Source organism: Coptis chinensis, chromosome 2 (genome assembly GCF_015680905.1).
Source record: "Coptis chinensis isolate HL-2020 chromosome 2, ASM1568090v1, whole genome shotgun sequence".
Classification (NCBI taxonomy): Eukaryota; Viridiplantae; Streptophyta; class Magnoliopsida; order Ranunculales; family Ranunculaceae; genus Coptis; species Coptis chinensis.
In genome coordinates this window covers 7,288,957-7,309,318 of record NC_141457.1, presented here as the reverse complement: position 1 = coordinate 7,309,318, position 20,362 = coordinate 7,288,957, and the positions used below count along the sequence as shown (strand labels likewise).

Below are 20,362 nucleotides of genomic sequence, written 5' to 3'. Positions count from 1 at the left end.
ATTCAGTAACTAAAAGTAATTTAGTGGAGCCAGGATTACTGTAGTAAATTTTAATTTTTCTCATTCATAAGAAGGGTCTCATTCTTGACACAATCTCAAAAGGAGAGGTCAGAAACCATATGAAAATTAATATACTGAAAAATGGGATAAAGAAAGTGAAGAGTGAAGTAAAGATGCCATTAACAGAAGTATTTTCAAAACAAATAAGTCGATCGACAATAACCGGTCTCTCCTCAAGAAGTATCTTGAAGGATTTGTCTCAGCTCAGGAGATTGAAGCTTCCAATCCAATTTTCTACAATACGAAAGCAGATTTAGGAGGCAACAAAACCTATTAAGTCTAAAAATCAAGTATTAAAAATCGCTTGCCTTGAGCTTTGAAAATGTCAAATGTGTTGACAAATTACTAGGGCTATTAATGTTACCTTCTTCATTAAACCAAAAAACTTCGTCACCAATTGGTTGACAATTTGTAATTGTTCCCGTTCAAACTATAAAACATTTTGTTGTCGTTACTATCACATTCCAAATCATTAACTAATGTAATTTTTAAAATGCAGCTCATGGAGTATGAAACCAAATATAGTATTTCACTCAAGACAGCGTTGAAGGAAATTCTCATCAAGGAAAAAATTGAGGGAGAACCAGTTTACATATCAAAGATTCAAAACAACCAATACGCTGCAGATGTCATAATAGATTTGCCGATAATGAGAGAAATCTTCAAAAATCCAAAATATCCTATAAGCCAATCATTTCCAGGGACGTATCAAACTAAAAAAGTGGACTCAGAAAATGCGGCTGCAGGAAACGCTATCCGCTTTCTACAGCAGATATACAAATTTGAGGTTTTAGATGTCAACCACAAAGAAGTCATTACTAAACGTGAAGAGCTACATGAAGCAACTCATAGAGAAAAACAACTTCATCAATATATTGAAAACTTGAGAAAAGAAAATGCCTATTTGAAGTCAATAAATGAAGCATTGCTTATAGGAGGACCAAATTGGGAAATGGACTACCTAAGCATCCCAAATAATTCATCAGAATTGGATGAGGATTAGCGTAGTGTTAGATCAATCAAATTTATTTTTTAGTTGTTTTCCAAATTGAATTCTATATTGGATGAGGATTAGCACAGTGTTAGATACATCAGATTTATGTTTTTGTTTTTTTCGATTTGAATTATCTATAGTTCATCATAACTTAATGAAATATTTATTTTTCTCTACATTTGCATCAGATTTAGTCCCAAACATATTTCTTGCTTCAGCTTAGCGCCTTAGCTCCACGCGTTAATTTGCCAAAATGTACTTTGTCCACCGTCCACCAATAAAAGGAAAATAAACTTTTTCATCCATTCCCTGGTGAAAACGGGGGCAATGCGTATGTACTATGACTATTATTTTGCAAATTTACATAGTCATGTGGTGAGGTTTATGGTCCAAACTCATTGTTTCTTCGGTCATTACTTTCATCTCCTATTTATGGTCCAAACTCATTGATTAAAACTTTTGAGACACACTGAAGCCTTTCTCCTTCATACTTATATCAAAATTTAAGAGATATACAAAACTAAAAAACTAGGAAAAGTGAACTTCCAATCACTTAGTAATACATAATCTATTAACCTAAAAAAAAAACAATTTAACTGCACATATCGAAAAACCAGGTAGCCTATTTTCTTCCTCTTCACCATTATTTACAATTATTTATTGACTTCATTTTATTATGTATATTGCAGATAATGGCGTATGAAAATTACAGCTTATGTAAAAAAAAAATGTTAAAGGAAATTCTAGAAGAAGGACTTAACATTCAACAAGAACCGGTCTACAACATTGAATTAGAGAGCGGACGATTCAAAAGCACTGTGACATTAAAGGTACCAAAAGACTTATTCTTTAACAGTGAAGACGTCATAGTTAGAGAAATTGATGGAAGCCCAACATATTCTATTCCAAAAGCAGAGGATTCCGCAGCTTTTAACGCAATACAATTTATAAAGGATGAACGTGATATGGAAATTGAAGACTTCAATTTCAAAGAACTTATGAAGAAAAGAATAGAAGTTGAAGAGAAACAGAATCAACTCGACATCCTCAAAAATATTATGCTAGATTGTTTCGTTGATGATAAACACAACAAAGATAAAATATATTCTCTCGAAGAAAAAATTAAATGAATGAAGGACATGGAGAGTTCCATAATAAAGAAAAGAAAACCATAAGGATTAGTATTTTGATACCAAAATTTTAGTATGTTGATCACATATAATTTTTTTAATGGCCGAGGTTTAACGCTTCTTATTTATGAAAGTTTGTCACTATTAAGTCCTTTAATTTTTAGTTTAAATTTATAATATTAGCACGCTCACTTTTCCAATTCGACTAATTCAAAAAATATAAGTTATTTGTCAACTTTGGAATAGGTATTCGTAGATATGGAACTGTACACCTAAAGGAAAAATCATAGTGTTAAACACACATGAAGCAACCAGAAGCAAGAGCTAAGAAAATCTAAGGTGCATCCTAGAACGGTGCCATAGCTTGAATTTTTTTTTCCCCAAATGTACTGACTTGATGACCAGATAATTTGAAGGGAAACTAGAATTGCCTCTTTATATCAAGATTTGCAAGCAACATTGAAAAAACACCGGGAAGCACATCTTCTTTACATTCTCATTGCTCACCAAAAATCTGGATCACCAAATATGTTCGGAACAAGGCTATCTATATAAGGTCGCATGATGTAATTGGTCCTTGGATCAAGCTACAACTATCTCAATTTCTACAACTGGACATCAAACACATAGTACACATAGAGTTAACACGCATTTGAAACCAGTCTCCATGAAATTCGTTACCATATTGCTTGCACCATTCTCCTATGCAAAGGTCTTCCAAAACTCAAACTTCCCATTCATAACATATGCGTCCGTAGTTTGGTACAACAACAGATACGCAACCAACTATTTCATGTAACAAAGTCGCTCGGCAGATATAGAGTAGGAGTTTTGACAAGTAAAACTTCTCCTCAACACTGTCTAAAGATACCACATATAACACTACTCCACCGTACATGGTATACAACCCACTCAAAATGAAATAAAACATGCCTTTAACGGAAATGGACATATAATTAAGAGGGCATTTTATTATTTGCTTGAAAGGTGTATTTATCCAAATCACATTTACTAGAGCCAAGAGCAAACACTTCACATCCGAAAGCAATCCAAATCAAATTGATAGCAAATGACACCACTTTGTACTCCCCAGTGCCCCAGTGGAATCAATCTTGGTAGCATTGTCCACAAACTCGCGGCTTAAATTACGAACACGCACTAATCTTAGTTTCACGTATTCATATCAGGACAAGCATATCGAGCACCCAAACGGAGGGTATAACATGTGAGTCGAATAAGCCCAAGGGATATCAATGACCCGAGCCAAAATTTAACCTTCCCTTTTTATTCCTCAAACCTCGATACCAACTTATCAATCACACTTTGAAGCTCTGTTTCCTCCCTAATTCCGCGACTTCCATCACCATTACATTGTTCTTGTCACCGCCACCAAACCGCTTGCTATCAAAGAATAATTTAAAATAATCCAAACCGCTTCGCGGGTTGATTCTTCTTAAAATGGACCTCGGAAATCAGACTTATGGCGAAGATGTCAGATATTATTGTTGCTCTTGGTCCAGATCCATGTGAGGATCTTCCTGAATCAATTCTGAGAACTGTCAAGTCCTAAGCCCACCTCCGGTGGTGTGATGGTTAAGATCGTATACAACTTCGTGCTTGACTTTTGAAATTGGAGGAAGGGATGATCAAATTTGAATGATGAGGTGTTGCTGGTAGGACCAGACCGTTAGATGCATTATTTAAGTGGGTTTTGATAGAAAACTTTAGGAACTCGAGTGGCTCAAAGATAATCTTGTCCAATTCTGGGGACACATCAAAGTAAATTTGCCTCAAGACTGCAATCAACATGAAGAAAAAGTAGAGTCAAATAACAATGCAGTTCAAGCAATAGCCATCGCAATAGCCATGCAGTTCAAGCTCCCTGCCATTCACTTAGTTACTACACCCAAAACTTTGCAGCCAATTCGAATGCCTCTGCTCCACCAGGTATGTCGAAGCTCAAGGACCCACGACGGATCAACATCACTTGCTCCCGAGACAAATCTCCTTATGTATCCACACTTAGAGACCAATGGAAACTGAAATTGGATTCACCAATGAATCAACTTCAGTTAGACCCAATTACTCAGTTCCACTTGAAAAATGTGAATTTATATTTCTTAGCCAGAGAACCCGTTGAAGTCCGCCCATGTCTTGCTCCATTGAAAGTAGAGACATGTAAAATTCTTGATATGGAGAAAGAAGTAGTTGAGAAATTAACAAAACAGGTTGTAAAGAACTTTATTTCACCCCATACCCTATTTAGTCCACTCACTCTCCATCACACGTTAGCATTCCCAGCTCTATCATATGTTAATGTAACCCTTATTGTATCCGAAGCAACTCTTGGTGACACTTTGCGCAGTTGTTGGAATGTTGTCTTTGGTACTGTCGAAGGGGTGCTTCCTGCAATGTTCAGTCAGAGTGCTTGGACCTGTAAGGTTCTCCGTTACTGCTATTGTCATTGCAGTGACATTGAGCACGTTTGTTATCATCTTGCCTCGATCCACACACACTATAGGTAGCGAATTGCACCCTTTTGTTCTCAGGTACTTACACTTCAAATATTTATTTTTTGTAGATTATTACTGTGATTGTTGATATGCCAAATAGTTTTTCGCTATAAACATGTTACTTTTTCCTTAGTTGCTATACTCTAGATATCCAAATCATATCCCTATCTGCGCTTGCATATGGTGAGTACTTGCTCCCATACTGAATCTCTTTACTTCTATTTCCCTTTTTTGGTTAGTTGTTGTTATTGACAAACTATCTAATTTGCAGACCGTAATACTTGGTAAGAAAGACCACTCTTTCGGCGTTTCTTAAGGTGGATGGCACAGCCCAATCATAATTCATAACAGGCTGTCTGATTTTCTTGAGATATCTTTGCTTGACTGCTATGACTAATGTATCGTTCTGACTGTCATAGAGGAATAGATGTGTGTGTTAGACTCCAAATTTGGTTTAAATATCCCTTTGTCCTCAGTTCTCACCGTCATAGAAGCTCTCAAGTTGGAAATTAATTTATTACTTTCTGACAATGTAGGATTCTATATGTTTACATGTTGAAATATTATAAATCAAATATAAATAATTTTCATTTTGGCCGCTACATATATGGTTAAACTAAGTTGAAACTAATCTCTAACTAAATCTTACAATTTTAATAGGACTCTATTACTGCTTACAACTTAAGTATGAATACGGCTTATAACCAACAGAATCTCTAACTAAATCTTATCATCTAACTAAATCTTACAATTTTAATAGGACTCTATTACTGTTAATGTTGTTTTTAGTAGGACTCTATTAATATTAATGTTTATCTGTTTTTCTACTCAATCGGTTCAACAAATCAACTTAATACTAAACCTATATAAATCCATCACGATTATATAACATAAAGCACTAAAAAAAAAGGAGCCTACCCTACAAATTCAAAGGTAAATTCTGAACTATTCAAAAGTACCCTACAAATATTGTTTTGCCTTTTTTGTGTTTGCCATGACCCCAATTATTCTTGCGTCTTATCAGTCCTATTTCATGTAAATCCTGCTCGATTGAATGCTTGAATTTCAAATAGTAGCAGTACTTACAAGTTTATTTAGCAACACTAAGTTCGTATATCTTATAATGATTGTTTATATTTTTCCAAAATTTGATTGTCTAAGCAATTAGTTACATTCTAGAATCAGTAAAAGTGGATGACGGTGGATTGATACCAGTGAAAGTGCAAAGTCATCATAAATTATTTTCATAATTATTGATTTTGGTTCCTTTATTTTGTTTAGATATCGAGTTGCAGAAGAGGCGAGCACGTTAGCAGAATATTGCAAAAGGTATGATAATGGGTTCTTTTGATCCTGTAACTGATTTATGATTTATGATTTATGATTTATGATAAAGGTATATATTTGTGTGTTATCGATGGTGTTTGGTTTTACATATTTGTTGTTTTAAAATAAGTTTTTCCCTGTTCTATTTGTGTTATTTTATTTACTCTACTGGCCAATCTCACATATACAAGTAATTGAAAATAATACATCACTTATAAGATCTTATCTTAGATAGAAATTTCCTATTCAACTATCCTTTTTATTGCTTTGTTATTAACACACATAACTCTATGAATGATACGTGCTTTAGTAGTCATGGATGAGATACACACTTTGCTTACCATAATAATACACCATTTAATGTTTTACTTGGATTTGGTTTCAAATATGTAGAAGTCATCATTGTACTTGGATTTGGTTTCAAATATGGAGGGCTTTTTTGTTTATTTATTTATTTCAAAGACACCATATATTATCAAATAGTGTTGATTAACAATAGGTTCATGCCTTCATGGTTTATCAGATTGTTAGCTTTAAATATTAGGTTCATTTTTTCCACTTTGAAACATCTGATTTGTTACACAAATGTGTCTCAAGAGCCAATATTAATTATGCATGTACAACAGTCAGCTCTGTACAAGCAAGTTTACCCTTTCGACATGATCGTCTCAAATCTGCATATATGATTGTTTGTCGATGTACATGTAAAGATTCTTGCACAATAGTTCTAATTATTTCTAAGTTAATCACTCCAGTATGCAAGGGTAATGGATGTACATGTTAGTATATTCTTCAAGCGTAATGCAAGCATCAATTACAGTTAATCACTCCACCTGTGAAAGAATTTTGTGTGTTTACTATGCTAGAAAATTTTGGTTGAAGTTAAACATTATTGAAGAATATTTATTGTTTTGTGTAGCACCTTTCAAGTAAGGTTCTACTGTTTATTTTCCACTGACATTTTTTATGTTGTTATTGTTTATTATATTAAAATATGTAGAATCTTTAAATATATCTGTCCACACAATGCACATAATGTTAATTGGTGTGTGTGTGTGTGTGTGTCATTGGTGGCTTTATATTTTTCACTAAGTTTGGTTTAAGTATTTACACTTTATAAGACGACAGCCTAAGAATGGAAGCATCTGATGTATATTGGTTGTGGAGATTTAAGACTAAATGATAAACAAAAACAATATGATTAACCACCATTATGTAGCTAGTGTAGATCAGCTATGTAGTTTCTGAATTTTTGCATGATTAGCCACTATTTGGTACGAATAATACTTTACCGTTCTATCTATGTGGGAGCATTGACTATGTTAATTTTTTCTTGGCTGGTAACTTGGCACTTTAAAGTACTTTGAGTTAAATTGGTCGTGTTAACGGTATGTAGTTGATAATATATTTTTTGTTATACTTTTCATATTTGTTTCGGCTATGTTATATTTGTTTAATATGCTCAATTTTGGGTTTCACCACTTTGTTATTTGGCCAAGGTATATAAGAATATGAGTATATTATCTAATCGGATCTATGATTATTTATTGGTATAACGTGACTAAATAATGATACATATATATATCCATGTATACATCTCAATAACCTGAGCTATATTTGAAAAAACACATGGATGAAAGGACTAATGTAGAAGCCCTTTTTATGCTATAGAGATTAGACGATATGGCGAGGAAGTGCAAGACTTTGGACGAGCTTAACCTTTACTCACCATCTTGCAAAATAATAACATGAGTAAGCAGAATGTGGATAGCAAGGTATAAAGAAAAAGTTTTTGGAATTGAGATGATATTGATTGATGAAAAGGTAAAAGTTATTTGATCTAATTTTACTATTAGAGTCAAGTCATGATATGTTTTCAATATATTATTGTTTGCAATTTATTGTCATTCTTGAACATAAACAGTTTACTATCTCTCTTAAATTTTATCCATAAATATTCAATTAATAGCATGTTTTTCCCCCTATATTTTCTAACATATTTGTATTAAAACCGTGTCATTACAGGAAAATCAAATTCACGCTAAAAATCGACAAGGAAATCCAAAACTCCTTTGAAAAAATAATAAAATAACAAGGAGAAATTTATTGTTTTGAAAATTTTGAGGTTAAGGCAGACAAAATTTCAATATGAGCCGATGAGGGCCAACTTCACCATTTCCTTTAAAAAAGATACACGGTTGTAATCTGTTTCAAAGGAAGATGGAAAAAATTAGGACAATACAAGTTTTCATTTGTTGATTTTGAAGAATTCATGCAAAAAAAAAGAAGACTACGTCAATGCATTCAACACAGTTGGTATGTTCTTGATTGAATAATGTTATTTTCCAAAAAAAAAATTCTGTACTAATATTAATTTGAAAAATCCAGATTTTATCGGACTTTTGACAAAAGTTTCAGCACAAAGCCCCTATGGTTTCAGGGAAGTCACACTAATGAATGAAAGGTAACACACAATGTTTTTTAATTTAAAAAATAATTTTTAAACATAATTACTTTAATTTTTTGCAGTGACTAAGAATTCTAATTACTAATTATTTTTACAGGAACTATGAAATCAGGATTGCTTTATGGGGTGAAGACTCCAAAAGATTTGCAAACCTAAAGAATTCGGATGTAATTGTCATTGTTATTTTATCATCACTATATATGAAAAGAATCGGAAGTATGCAAATATTTTTATATCCAATTTGATCTATTTAAATGATTTATTACTAACTATTATCTAATCTTATTATTTCTTTATATATGTGTTCGTAGGGCTTTTTAAAGCAACAGTCACATCTGCAACTCAAATATACTTGAATTTGGATATACCTCAATCAAATGAGATGAAAAAAAAAGTAAAATAGTATAAAAAGCTGACTTAAGATTTATGAATGCATACTATATTACCGTACTAATTTTTTCTCATCATCATGCATATATAGTTTGAGTTTGAAAAGAGAAATTAAGGTTTAGAACCTGAAGTTATGAGTTATTGCTTATGAAGTTAAATGCTTTTAAAATGGCCTGTATATTCATATACCAATAGCTCGAATAGATAATAAGTTGTTTTTTTCTTACTTCTTTTAGTAATATTTATGCAAACCAACTGTTTTGATGCAACTTTGATACCGGTAACTTTAAAGTACAGTTTGAGGTAGACAAAGAGGGTGAACCTACTACAATTTCTGAACTACTTAGTAAAGACAGGGTAACCATATCTGACCTAATTCAATTAGGCAGAAATAGATGCAACCAGGTTAGTCTGAAATAAAGATTCTGGAAGAGATTTAAAAAAAAATAGTATTTTATGTTTTTTATACTGATACATAAATCATTTTATTTGTAGCATAAGTCATTTACTTGCAAAGCAAAATTTATAAAGCTTTTTGGAAATCGTTGGAATTACAAATCTTGCCAATTCTGTACTGTCAAACATGTGGAAAACGGGGATGAGCCATACTGCAAGGATTGTAAAACTACTTACAATAAACTATCTGAGAGGTAAACAAATTGAAATTTTAAAATCAAATTACGTTTATATGTTACTAATCTGATCAGTTATGTTCTCTTTATACACAGGTACTATCTTAAACTTTTTGTGCAAGATGAAACAAATCAAACCGCATTTGTTGTTTTTGGAAATAAAGCAGAAGACATAGTGCAGCAACCATTTGACAAAATTAAAAAGATGAGTTTAAAGGCAAGTATATGTACAATTTTTTATTGATACCAAGTAAATTTTTTTTAGAAATTTATATTAATGCATTTTTATTTCTACAATCCAGGGCAATAGTTGGGATGAAATTAGAGAAGAATTAGAGAAAAACACTGGAAAGACATACATCTTCAAAGTTGTGATAAACGAGTACAGTATGCATGAAATCTATCTAACATTCAGTGTAAACAATATCTTGGAAGAAAAAATGGATAAGGAAAGCATAGAAGAAACTGACACAACAAACATTCAAATCATCGAGCAGGTATTTATCTTTTAAACTAACTTCCTTTACAATCATTGGTCAAATATTTTCATATTTAAATTTGTACATGCCAAAAATACAGGATAATGGAGCAAATAAAAAGAAAAATAAAAACAAGAATCCTACAGATGAGGTCTCTCCAACCAAAAATAATCGGAAAACTCCAGAATCAAAGGTATTGTGTTCAAAATATTATTTAAACAATTTGATGTAACTTTTAAATTACAAAATAACTTACTTTGAAAAACTTTTCATTCAATATGCAGAACAATGATTTGGAATAGATGCCGACAATTTAGTTTGATGCAAAGATGATTAAGTAGCCAATATGTTATTCGAATAACGACCAACAATTCAGTTGGAAGATATTAGATTGTTTTTAAATATGTATGACTTTCTTCAATGAACAATGGAGAAAATAAGTTGACATTTGAATTTTCTTAATAATTCTGTTTTTACATGTCCTTTACGAGTTAATTTGGTTTTTCTTCATTATGTGAATGCTATTACAATTTCAAACTTATTTATGTAAATACTATTACGATTTCAAATATTTAATAGTTGGAATAAATGAAAAAACAAAAAAAAAATGATAAATCAAATCGGAGAATACTCTAACAGTGAAAAAAGAAAGAAAAGGGGTTAGTTAGAATTACCTTATCCATCAGTACATTGCCTATGTTTCATCTTCTAGCTTTCTAAGCTATTCTAGATTTCCTTTTTAGAATTTCGCCATTTTCTTCTGCTTGGATCCTAACTTGCATTCATGGTGACGAAAAAAGAAGCCATCATACAAATTAGTGACAGCCACCACAACATTTCCCTTGATTGCGTTTTTTAGCATTAACAGGTACCTGCACAATGTCCACATTATTAGATACAAACACAACACACACACACAGAACACAATTATGGTGGGATCCAATCATGTGGCCCTCATCCACCAATTGGAACATTATGGAGTGCACCACCTTTAGTCCAGTATCTCCTACATGTCTTACAAAAGTGGCGTGGCTGAGTGAGATTGTAGTTGTTGTAGTAGCAAAACTTGGTGTTGGCTGAATAACATCTTAGACACCTCAAATTTTCTGCAGAAGTCGTTGCAGTAGTAATAGTGGTGTTATTGGTATTGGTAGGTGTAGATGAACAAGTAGATGGTGATGGTGTAGAAGAAGATATTCCTCCCAAAACTGCACAATGGAAAGACAGCTTTCTCTTTCCATTTTGTAACATTTGAGGACTGTACAGTTAACGGTTACACATACCTCAAAAGTCTCGAATCATTATAAACACATGGGCAATAGGACGTGATCCAAGCGTGTGGGACGATGCAGAGAAGTTCATCCCAGAAAGGTTTATCGGTAGTGATATAGAGTACAAGGGACATGACTTCCAATTTCTGCCTTTTGGTCAAGGAAGCAGAGGGTGCCCTAGAATGCACCTGGGTCTGAAAGTAGCGAAATTGGTTGTGGCACATGTACTGAACTGAACATAGATGAACAGTTTGGACTTACAATACCCAGGACCAAACATCTATCTTTTTTATTTGAGGTTTTTTAATAATTCTACCTATCTTTGTTGCCACGACTTTGTTGGTTCAGCTTTTCCACGTACAAAGTTAGAAGTACCTTATCCATCAATACATTGCTTGCATCCTCTGGCTTTCAAAGCTATTCTAGATTTCCTTTTTAGAATTTCTCCATTTTCTTCTACTTGGATCCAATGTATTGTTTTCTCATCAAGAGCTGATCAGCAGTCCTCATAGAAATATGGCAAGTGCGTCAACTTTAACTTGCATTCATGGCAAACAGCTAACATTCATGGTTTTCAATAAATTACCACGCAGGCCCCTATACAAACAACAAGAACTTAAGAAGTCAGATTACGCATAATGCCCATTCTGAGTAAGGCAAATTTGAGTAGCAAAAATGCTTACAGGTATTGTAACACGTCATTCCAATATATTAGCCTCGGAATTTCACCAGTTAGCTGGCTCATAGCAAGGTCATTGCAACAGATAGAAAAGCAAATATAAGAAATTGCAAACATCTCCGGTAATATGGTACCTCTGCCTACATCCATGACCTTTAAAAGTTTAAAGTGTTTAAGGTAGGAGAGACATAATATCATCGTATTTAAGGACATACTTGAATCAGTTACAAACCTAAAGATTTTTTCTTTTCTTTTATTTACACCAACTAAAATTTAGAAATCAATAAAATGGTGCAACTAAAAACTAATGAAATGGTAAAGCACAAACCTGGCGCAATGTAGCATTGGCATTTTTATCGCTGATTTTTCCCTCACCAGCGAGCGGCATCCATAATTACATCCCATAGAATCGTATAAACCTCAACATCGAGGCAGACTTAAGCGTCCTTAACACGTTCTTCCATATGTCAATGACTTCAGATATTTCAGTCTCCTCTGCTATCTGGGTGGTCAATGCAGATTTCAATTCCTTGAGTTTGATCTCAAATATTTTCTTCTCATTGTATTTGACCAACCCAGTCAGGCCTTCCTTGCTAAATAGAAATAGACATAACGCAACATAAAGCACAATTAAAACTCACTATATACAATACCATTACGACATCACATGAATAATTTACTCCATAAACTTATTAATTTTCATCTCATTGGCTATTCCCTAATTTCATCATTTTAGGCATATACACTCACTGCTCTAAGTTCAACATGTTGCTTTCCCTCATTCTGTGGGTGAAGAACGATGGTAGCACATGCCTTTTCCTGAGATGAACGATCGTTGCACATATGAGAAACTGATATTGAGTTCAACGAAGGCTTCTTCTCAGTCAGATCACCCAAGTCATCTTGGTCTTCTGAGATGAGTTCCCAATCTTCTTTCAGTGAAATTATCTATGTGCTGCCTTCTTGGCGCTTAACCATTTCAAAGGTGGTTGGTAAGATTACATAATCGTTTACTGGGTCATAGAAAGGATCTGGATCACCAGCCCTAAGCCGATCTTTGAAGTATCCGAAATACATGTCTATCGCAGATTATCCCTCGGTGATCCCCATGGACTCGACTCTAGCCACTTTGCATTAAGCCCATCTGCTTTTTGCAATAAGGGAAACTAACTTTCGAGAAAACTATATTATCATTTATAATGTTCAAGCCGCTAACTGACATATTATCATTTATGAAAGAAGACAATTATATCCACCTAAACGTAGCAAATAATTCATTTTTCATTAAAACATGTAGATGTCATCTAAGAAGGTTTACTTGGAAAAGAATATAGCATACCTTTCTTTGATTCCACTGGAACAGTCCCATCACCATCAACATATATGTAATTAGCCTGAGTATAAACAAAAATTTGTTAATGTCCACATTGGTATAATACAAGTGAAATTTCATCTAAATGATAATTAGAAGAACTGAAGAAGTTTTAAAAACCATAAAGAAGACAATGACAATGAGTTCATCCCAAATATATAATCGAGGGCAATGCAGGATTAAGAAAGAAGAATAGAATGAGAAATTTTACTCAGAGTGCAAAAGTAAAAGGGCTGTGAAAATAGCAAGCTTCTTTCTTTCATTCTCTTCAAAAAGCTCCAATGACTGCAAGAATCATCGCATAACATTTTCGAGATTCTTTATGAGTAAAGGCCTCCTGCGCAAGATCTTCTGTAGGTAAAGAACATAAGGCAAAATAGCTTCACGTGTTGGCTCACAATCTATGACAGAATAGGTATGTCGCTCCCCCTCATCAGATTTTGTAGTGCCAGGCTCTGTTTGGCCTCCTATGAAAACCACCTGCAGTTTCAAAACAATTAGATCCTAATACCACAATAACAATAAGAAACCATCAGCCCTTGAATAAAATGGCAAGATGAGAGAACAACATGTCCCCTGTGCTAATATAAGATAAAATAAATACTTAAGAGTCTTTTCTACTCTGTAAATAAACCACTTACTTGACCTAGCAAGTAGGTAGGATTACATAATCAAGACTACAAAGAGATTTTATATAAAAGGACAAGAAAAGAGACTTGACTGTTTTTGTAGATATCTCAAAGAGGTGACATATCTACAGTGCTCATATAGAGAGCTCTTACACCTGATTTTCTTAATTACTTTTTCTATTTATAAACTTTATGTTTTCCAGAAATAATCAGTGCCTGACCTTATGATTTTCTACTAAGGGATACAATTTCCAAGAAAATGATAACACAAAAGGATGGACACTGAGCTAATATGGATGCCGTTTACCATGACATTATTCTCATTACTGTCTTTATCGCTTGGTTGTTTCTTTCAAGGACTACTGAGATTCTTGAGGTCTTCCTCCTTGGCATACCAACTAGGTATCAGCCTTGATACATATGGATATAGGTATTTGTGCAATTCACGATTGTGCCTTCCGCTACTCCGGTTACCAACGAGATATCTGCAGAGAGACGAGGGAGATTTAAAGTTTTGTTTATCAAAGATTCTAAGACAAAACATGTGTGCAAGTCAATGCTATGTACAATCCTGAGAAATGTGTATTTGTTATTAGATATCTCTTCTCTTTAAATAGATTCCGACTTCAATATTTTTTGTAAAATAAGGTTAACCTTTGAGAAGCTTCCTTTCATCAGACAACTGAGATATAATGTAAATAACAGCTGCCGCCACTGATATAGTGCTCCTCCTGTAAACAATAAAAGAAAAGCAGTCGACTTTACATTTGAGGCAAAACATTGGTTAAAAACCACACCAAGAACAGTTCAATAAAACGAGGCAAATAAGCAGATAAATGAAACCTGCAAGGTGTAATAGATTTATTCCAGACGAACATCACATGTGAACCTAATATGTTGTGATTGGATGATTACTATTTGTCTCGAATTTCTACGAGAATGTAGACAAGTGTAGAAACGCCTAATATGTTGTGATTGGATGATTACTATTTATTCCGCCTACTTTTGTGATCCTGATTCTCTTATTAATATATTCTATTTACCAGTTATAAATAAAATAAAATAAGAAAAACCAGTGCTACCTTATATCAAGCTCCTCTGATTTCTGAACTGCTTCTTGAGCAGCTTTAACATATTGATTTGCCATGCCAAAATAGGAACAGAAACGCCTCTGGAGATGAAGTGGGATTAGTTCTAAAGACTGTCATTACAAACTTAAATTTCCATATTACAATAGAAAGCAAAGCATAAAAACAGGTATAATACAAACTAATAACTACAGAATAAACTGGAGAAAATCTCTTAATCTCACCAGAAAATCTCCAGCATGTATAGCTCCCATCTCGACTGATTGACTCATCTCTACCTTCAGTTGTTTCACAATATATTCTTTTGCCCGACTGACTTCTTTTTTTTTTTACTCCATTGGCAACCCATGAACATTTCTTAGTCCAGGATTTCCCTCCAAAATTAAACAAGCAAAAAATAAGTGAGAAAGTTTAACAAGAGTCACATTACTGTAAGTCCCCAGCCACTACAAATCTGACCCTTCGAAGCTGCGTGGGAAAAAGAGGTCGCAATTCAAATTTGAATTGAATTTGAGATACAAGACCCGCAATTTGTTCGGCCCAGGCCCAACAGTAATAGTATACTTATGGGTTTCTAAACCAAATAGCTTCTACCTAATTAAAAAAATATATATCTAATTTAAAATAAGGTGATTTAGCTTTAGGCATAGTTCGGGATTTCGAAATTCCAATAAATCCAAATTCGACCCTATCACATTCGGAATTTCAAATTATTTCGAAATTTCAGAAATTTCGACTCTATATTCGGAATTCCGATTTTTTGAAAAACCAAAATTCCGGGTGGAATTCCGGAGTTTCGTTCGGAATCATGAACTATGGCTTTAGGTCGTCCCAATAATATGGGTATTTGCATTGGACCCAAGGTTTTATGTTTCTTAGCTTTAGATAACCCTATCATTAGTTAACGATTCATTTACCAAGTTTGACCGTTTATTGTAGTGTGTCTGGTGTTATGCCTTTTCAAAATGCAACAATTACCCTTCACACGTTTTGCACGTGCCCACACTATAAAACTCAAAAACCAAATTTCAAAATACCCGACATGTGTCATAATCCATGCTCCTAATAGAGTGGAGGCTGCAAAAAAGGAGAACATCACTGTTCCAAAATATCAAAATTCAATAGATATACAAAACTAAAACCTCTGAAAAGTGAACTTCCAATCACTTAGTAAAACATAATCTATTAACCTAAAAAAGCAATTTAACTACACATATCCAAAACCGGGTAGCCTATTTTCTTCAACTTCTCTATTATTTACAATTATTTATTGATTTCATTTTATTATGTATATCGCAGCATATAATGGCGTATGAAAATTACAGCTTATGTAAAAAAAAAAAAAAATGCTAAAGGAAATTCTAGAAGCGGGACTTAACATTCAACAAGATCCAAATTACAACCACGTAATTAGAGAGCGGACGATTCAAAAGCACTGTGACATTAAAGCTACCAAAAGACTTATTCTTTAACAAAGAAGACGTCATAGTTAAAGAAATTGATGGAAGCCCAACATATTACATTTAAAAAGCAGAGGATTCAAAGACTTTTCACATAATACGCTTTATAAAGGATGAACGTGATATGGAAATTGAAGACTTCAATTTCAAAGAACTTATGAAGAAAAGAATAGAAATTAAAGAGAAATAGAATCAACTCGATATCCTCAAAAATATTATGCTAGATTGTTTGGTTGATGATAAACATAACAAAGAAAAAATATATTATCTCGAAGAAAAAATTAAAGAAATGAACGGCATGTAGAGTTCCATAATAAATAAAAGAAAACCATGAGGATTAGTACTTTAATACCAAAACTTTATTATGTTGGTCACATAGTATTTTTTTTATATCCGAGGTTTAACGCTTCTTATTTATGAAAGTTTGTAACTATTGAGTCCGTTAATTTTTAGTTTAAATTTATAATATTAGCACACTTGCTTTTCAAATTCGACTACTTCAAGTTATATTGTGTTCTATATCGAAAAAAATATAAGTCATTTGTCACCTTTGGAGCAGGTATTCGTATCATAGCATTATTTCGTTTGTTAACCTTCTAAAAGAAGTGAGTAATTGTAAATAAGTGGATGCACTAAACATTCAACAATGTAAATACTGGACAGTGTCTTCCAAATATTAATAAGATAGTGAGTTCCTCCTTCAGTATTCTAATGCCAAATACCGGATGATCTTTAAAAAAAACACACCATTAGTAGTCTTGAAAATAATTAAGCGATCGAGAACATTTTTAGATGTCTAGATTAAATGGTGAAACCTCATGTTATCCCTCAACAATCTCTCTCCTCATAATCAGAGACGCACCACACATCACAGTGTGGAAATCCTCACACACTCTGAGTTTCTTTACAATCTTAATGGGGATTCCAACAGTCGTAGTAAATAGTCCAAACGATGTCTGTAAAAGATCCTCCAGTGCTTCCTTGATCTCTTTTGACTTTGGGTGCGTAATGTCACCAGCAAATAAATCATATATAATCCCATCCTCTGCTTCCATCAAGCTGCAGCCAGGATTCTTTCTAACTCCTTTTTCTCTAATCAAGATTTCCATGGATCCGACAAGCACCAAAGAGTGCTCCACACACGCCTCAATAGGCATCGTCACTGCAAGGTTTAAGGCTTCTTCCAAGTGTCCACCACGACCAAGAAGATCTACCATTACTACGTCAAAAAAAAACACCAAGTAAATTAATATCTAGATTTTGGGCATATTCACATTTTGGGCACTACCTAGCAACATGTCTCATTCGGACAGTCACGACCCAGGTGGCCAGTCTTCCTGCAATTGTTGTATGCCTTATCATTTGTGAAGTAAACACCTATATGGCCAGTCTTATAGCAGTTGTTGCAAACACTGAGGTCACAAGGTGGTAGAGAAGGCGCCCCATGTGGCAAGGCTCACGACAATTCCAGCACAATGACTTGGTGGAACACTTTCACCGCAATGTGCCGATAACAATGCCAAGGAAAGATAACATATCCATATTAAATTTTTTGGATGTAGATGGAAGAGTAAAACACAGGGTAGGAAATCAAATTTAAATTTTGTGGGATTAAGGTTTCTTCTGATATTTTACATGAGTACAGAACAACATGTAGCTTTAGATATATAATTTCAATATCAAAACAATGTTTATTTTCCAAATAAGCTAAAAAGCATCCTTATTACAATAGTTTTGACCAAAACTGAAAGATACTTAATAAACTTGGATTAGGTTTTGACACACTTAAGTTGTGACAGGAACTACTCTGTTCTGTACTCACTGAGTAATCATCAAAATGTCTATTGCAAGCATTAGGGCTCATCTTTGCTAATAACATGTGGCAGAGACAGTTTTGCTTTAGTTCTGCATAATAATGTGGTAAATATCTTTGATCTGCCCTTTCAACATGATCTTTGGTTAAATAGCCATTCCTGCTCTTTGTACTCCCTCTACATTGCCCAAAATCCATTTCCACAACCTTGACATTGTCTTCAATGTGTCTATCCATGTACATGCAGAAAAATCATATTGCTGATTAAAGAGTGAAGAATTTGTATTTCTTTTATTTATAATAGAGATTCTCCCATCATAATAGTGGATATGCTCTTAAGTAGTGCAAACTATTTTTAGTAGGATGCATGTGGTAATTTTATTTATATAGAAATAATTTCATATCTGTGTTATAATTTCATATATGAGAAACGACAAAAATAAGTTCATATCTGTGTTATAATTACAAACCAAATACAAAAGCTTCACTTTCGTTTCCAACAGCACAGTCCATATCCACATCTGTATTTAATTTAAGAGATTTGGATGTGAAATCAAGTGGTATGTTGAAATAACCAACCTCAAACATGAAAAATAAAATATTCGATTAAAAAAATAATCTTCTACTTACTACAATGTGAACATAACATTTTTTCTTGGCTATCTTATACAAAAACACATAAAAGGATCACTATAGAGATGAGAACATAGCAATATTTAGGAAGGATTGAAGTGTCATTCAAACCTATGCTGGAATAAATAATTAAAAAGCTAAATCTGGATCAACCTGTTTACGAAAGTTCAATACATAACAAAATGTACAATGCAAGCGTCGGGGTGAGAAATGATGTAGTTGGTGTGGAAGGTGCGTCTGAAATCATAAGTTTTAAAGGATGACCATCAAAATTCATTAAACAGACTGAAAACAATGCAGCAAGACGGGCAATTGAATTTACACAAAAAGTTAATGAATTCGAAGTTGTTGACTACAACTTCAAGGAGTAGAAAATCAAGCGAAAATTCTTCAAAGAACAACAAGAAATAATATAACTCATCGAGAAATCAATGAATATCAAACAACAAATAGAGTAAAGTTTTTTTCTTTAATATGATTTTTCATATGTTATATATCACTAACTTTTTAAAGTTTAGTTTGGAAGAATTGAAGCACGTCACAGAATATCCAGTACATATAAGCAGCTTCTAACGCAATACAGTTTATAAAGGATGAACGTGATATGGAAATTGAAGACTTCAATTTCAAATAACTTATGAAGAAAAGAATAGAAGTTGAAGAGAAGCAGAATCAACTCGACATCATCAAAAATATTATGCTAGATTATTTGGTTGATGATAAACACAACAAAGAAAAAATTAGAGGAATAAAGGACATGGAGAGTTCCATAATAAAGAAAAGAAAACCATGAAGATTAGTACTTTAATACCAAAATTTTAGTATATTAATCACATATTATTATTTTTTATGGCCAAGGTTTAACGCTTTTTATTTATGAAAGTTTGTCACTATTAAGTCTTTTAATTTTTAGTTTATAATATTTTTTCAATATCGAAAAAAATATAAGTTATTTGTCACCTTTGGAGAAGTTATTCGTATCATAGCATTGTTTCGTTTGTTGACCTTCAAAAAGAAGTGAGTAAATGTAATCATTACCTATCCTCCCTTAGCAACATTTTAGCTTGAGTTGGTGGGATTCCGAAAGTAAATCCCTTCAAAAATAGAAGTATTCTGCTTCATGGTATTCTTTAGTAAAAGGTGAAAGAATAGTTCGCTCTATGCTCATCGGGCAACTGCCTATGTTTAGACCTTTCTTTGTCTCTTTCACAACTATGGGACTTCCTAAAGAAAACACAAATCGCAGTTTATCAACCACTCACAAGACCACCAAGATCTTCTGCCGCAATAAAAGAATGCTAGACTCAGGCGAACATACATAGTTATAAACTTCGAAATTTTTAAAATGTCTTTAATTTCACCCTTACGCTAGCAAAGCTTCTGTAGAAATTTGGCTCAAACTTAAAAGTTTTGACAACAAAGGATT

General features: G+C 33.3%; 2 protein-coding genes and 1 pseudogene across 2 annotated transcripts; all 3 read right to left on the bottom strand.

The window, feature by feature from the left end:
* Positions 1-12,335: 12,335 nt before the first annotated feature.
* On the bottom strand, positions 12,336-14,335 carry LOC147514637 (uncharacterized). Its single transcript, XM_086592643.1, has 5 exons — positions 14,270-14,335; positions 13,620-13,793; positions 13,281-13,335; positions 12,686-12,852; positions 12,336-12,530 (listed from the first exon to the last, which is right to left on the bottom strand). The coding sequence occupies exons 1-5, from the start codon at positions 14,333-14,335 to the stop codon at positions 12,336-12,338; spliced, it is 657 nt and encodes a 218-aa protein (XP_086448769.1).
* Positions 14,336-17,311: 2,976 nt separating this feature from the next.
* On the bottom strand, positions 17,312-17,707 carry LOC147514636 (pentatricopeptide repeat-containing protein At5g48910-like). Its single transcript, XM_086592642.1, has one exon. It carries the CDS (start codon positions 17,705-17,707, stop codon positions 17,312-17,314), a length of 396 nt encoding a protein of 131 aa, XP_086448768.1.
* A 2,303-nt stretch (positions 17,708-20,010) lies between these two features.
* LOC147514635 (U5 spliceosomal RNA) lies at positions 20,011-20,113 on the bottom strand (annotated as a pseudogene).
* Between the last annotated feature and the right edge of the window lie 249 nt (positions 20,114-20,362).

Coding starts and splice junctions, on each gene's coding strand:
- LOC147514637 (XM_086592643.1), bottom strand. CDS start 14,335: ATGCCAAGGAGGAAGACCTCAAGAATCTCAGTAGTCCTTGAAAGAAAC. Junction 13,794..14,269: donor ACAACCAAGCGATAAAGACA/GTAATGAGAATA, acceptor TTGAAACTGCAG/GTGGTTTTCATAGGAGGCCA. Junction 12,853..13,280: donor TCCAGTGGAATCAAAGAAAG/GTATGCTATATT, acceptor AACTCATCTCAG/AAGACCAAGATGACTTGGGT.
- LOC147514636 (XM_086592642.1), bottom strand. CDS start 17,707: ATGGTAGATCTTCTTGGTCGTGGTGGACACTTGGAAGAAGCCTTAAAC.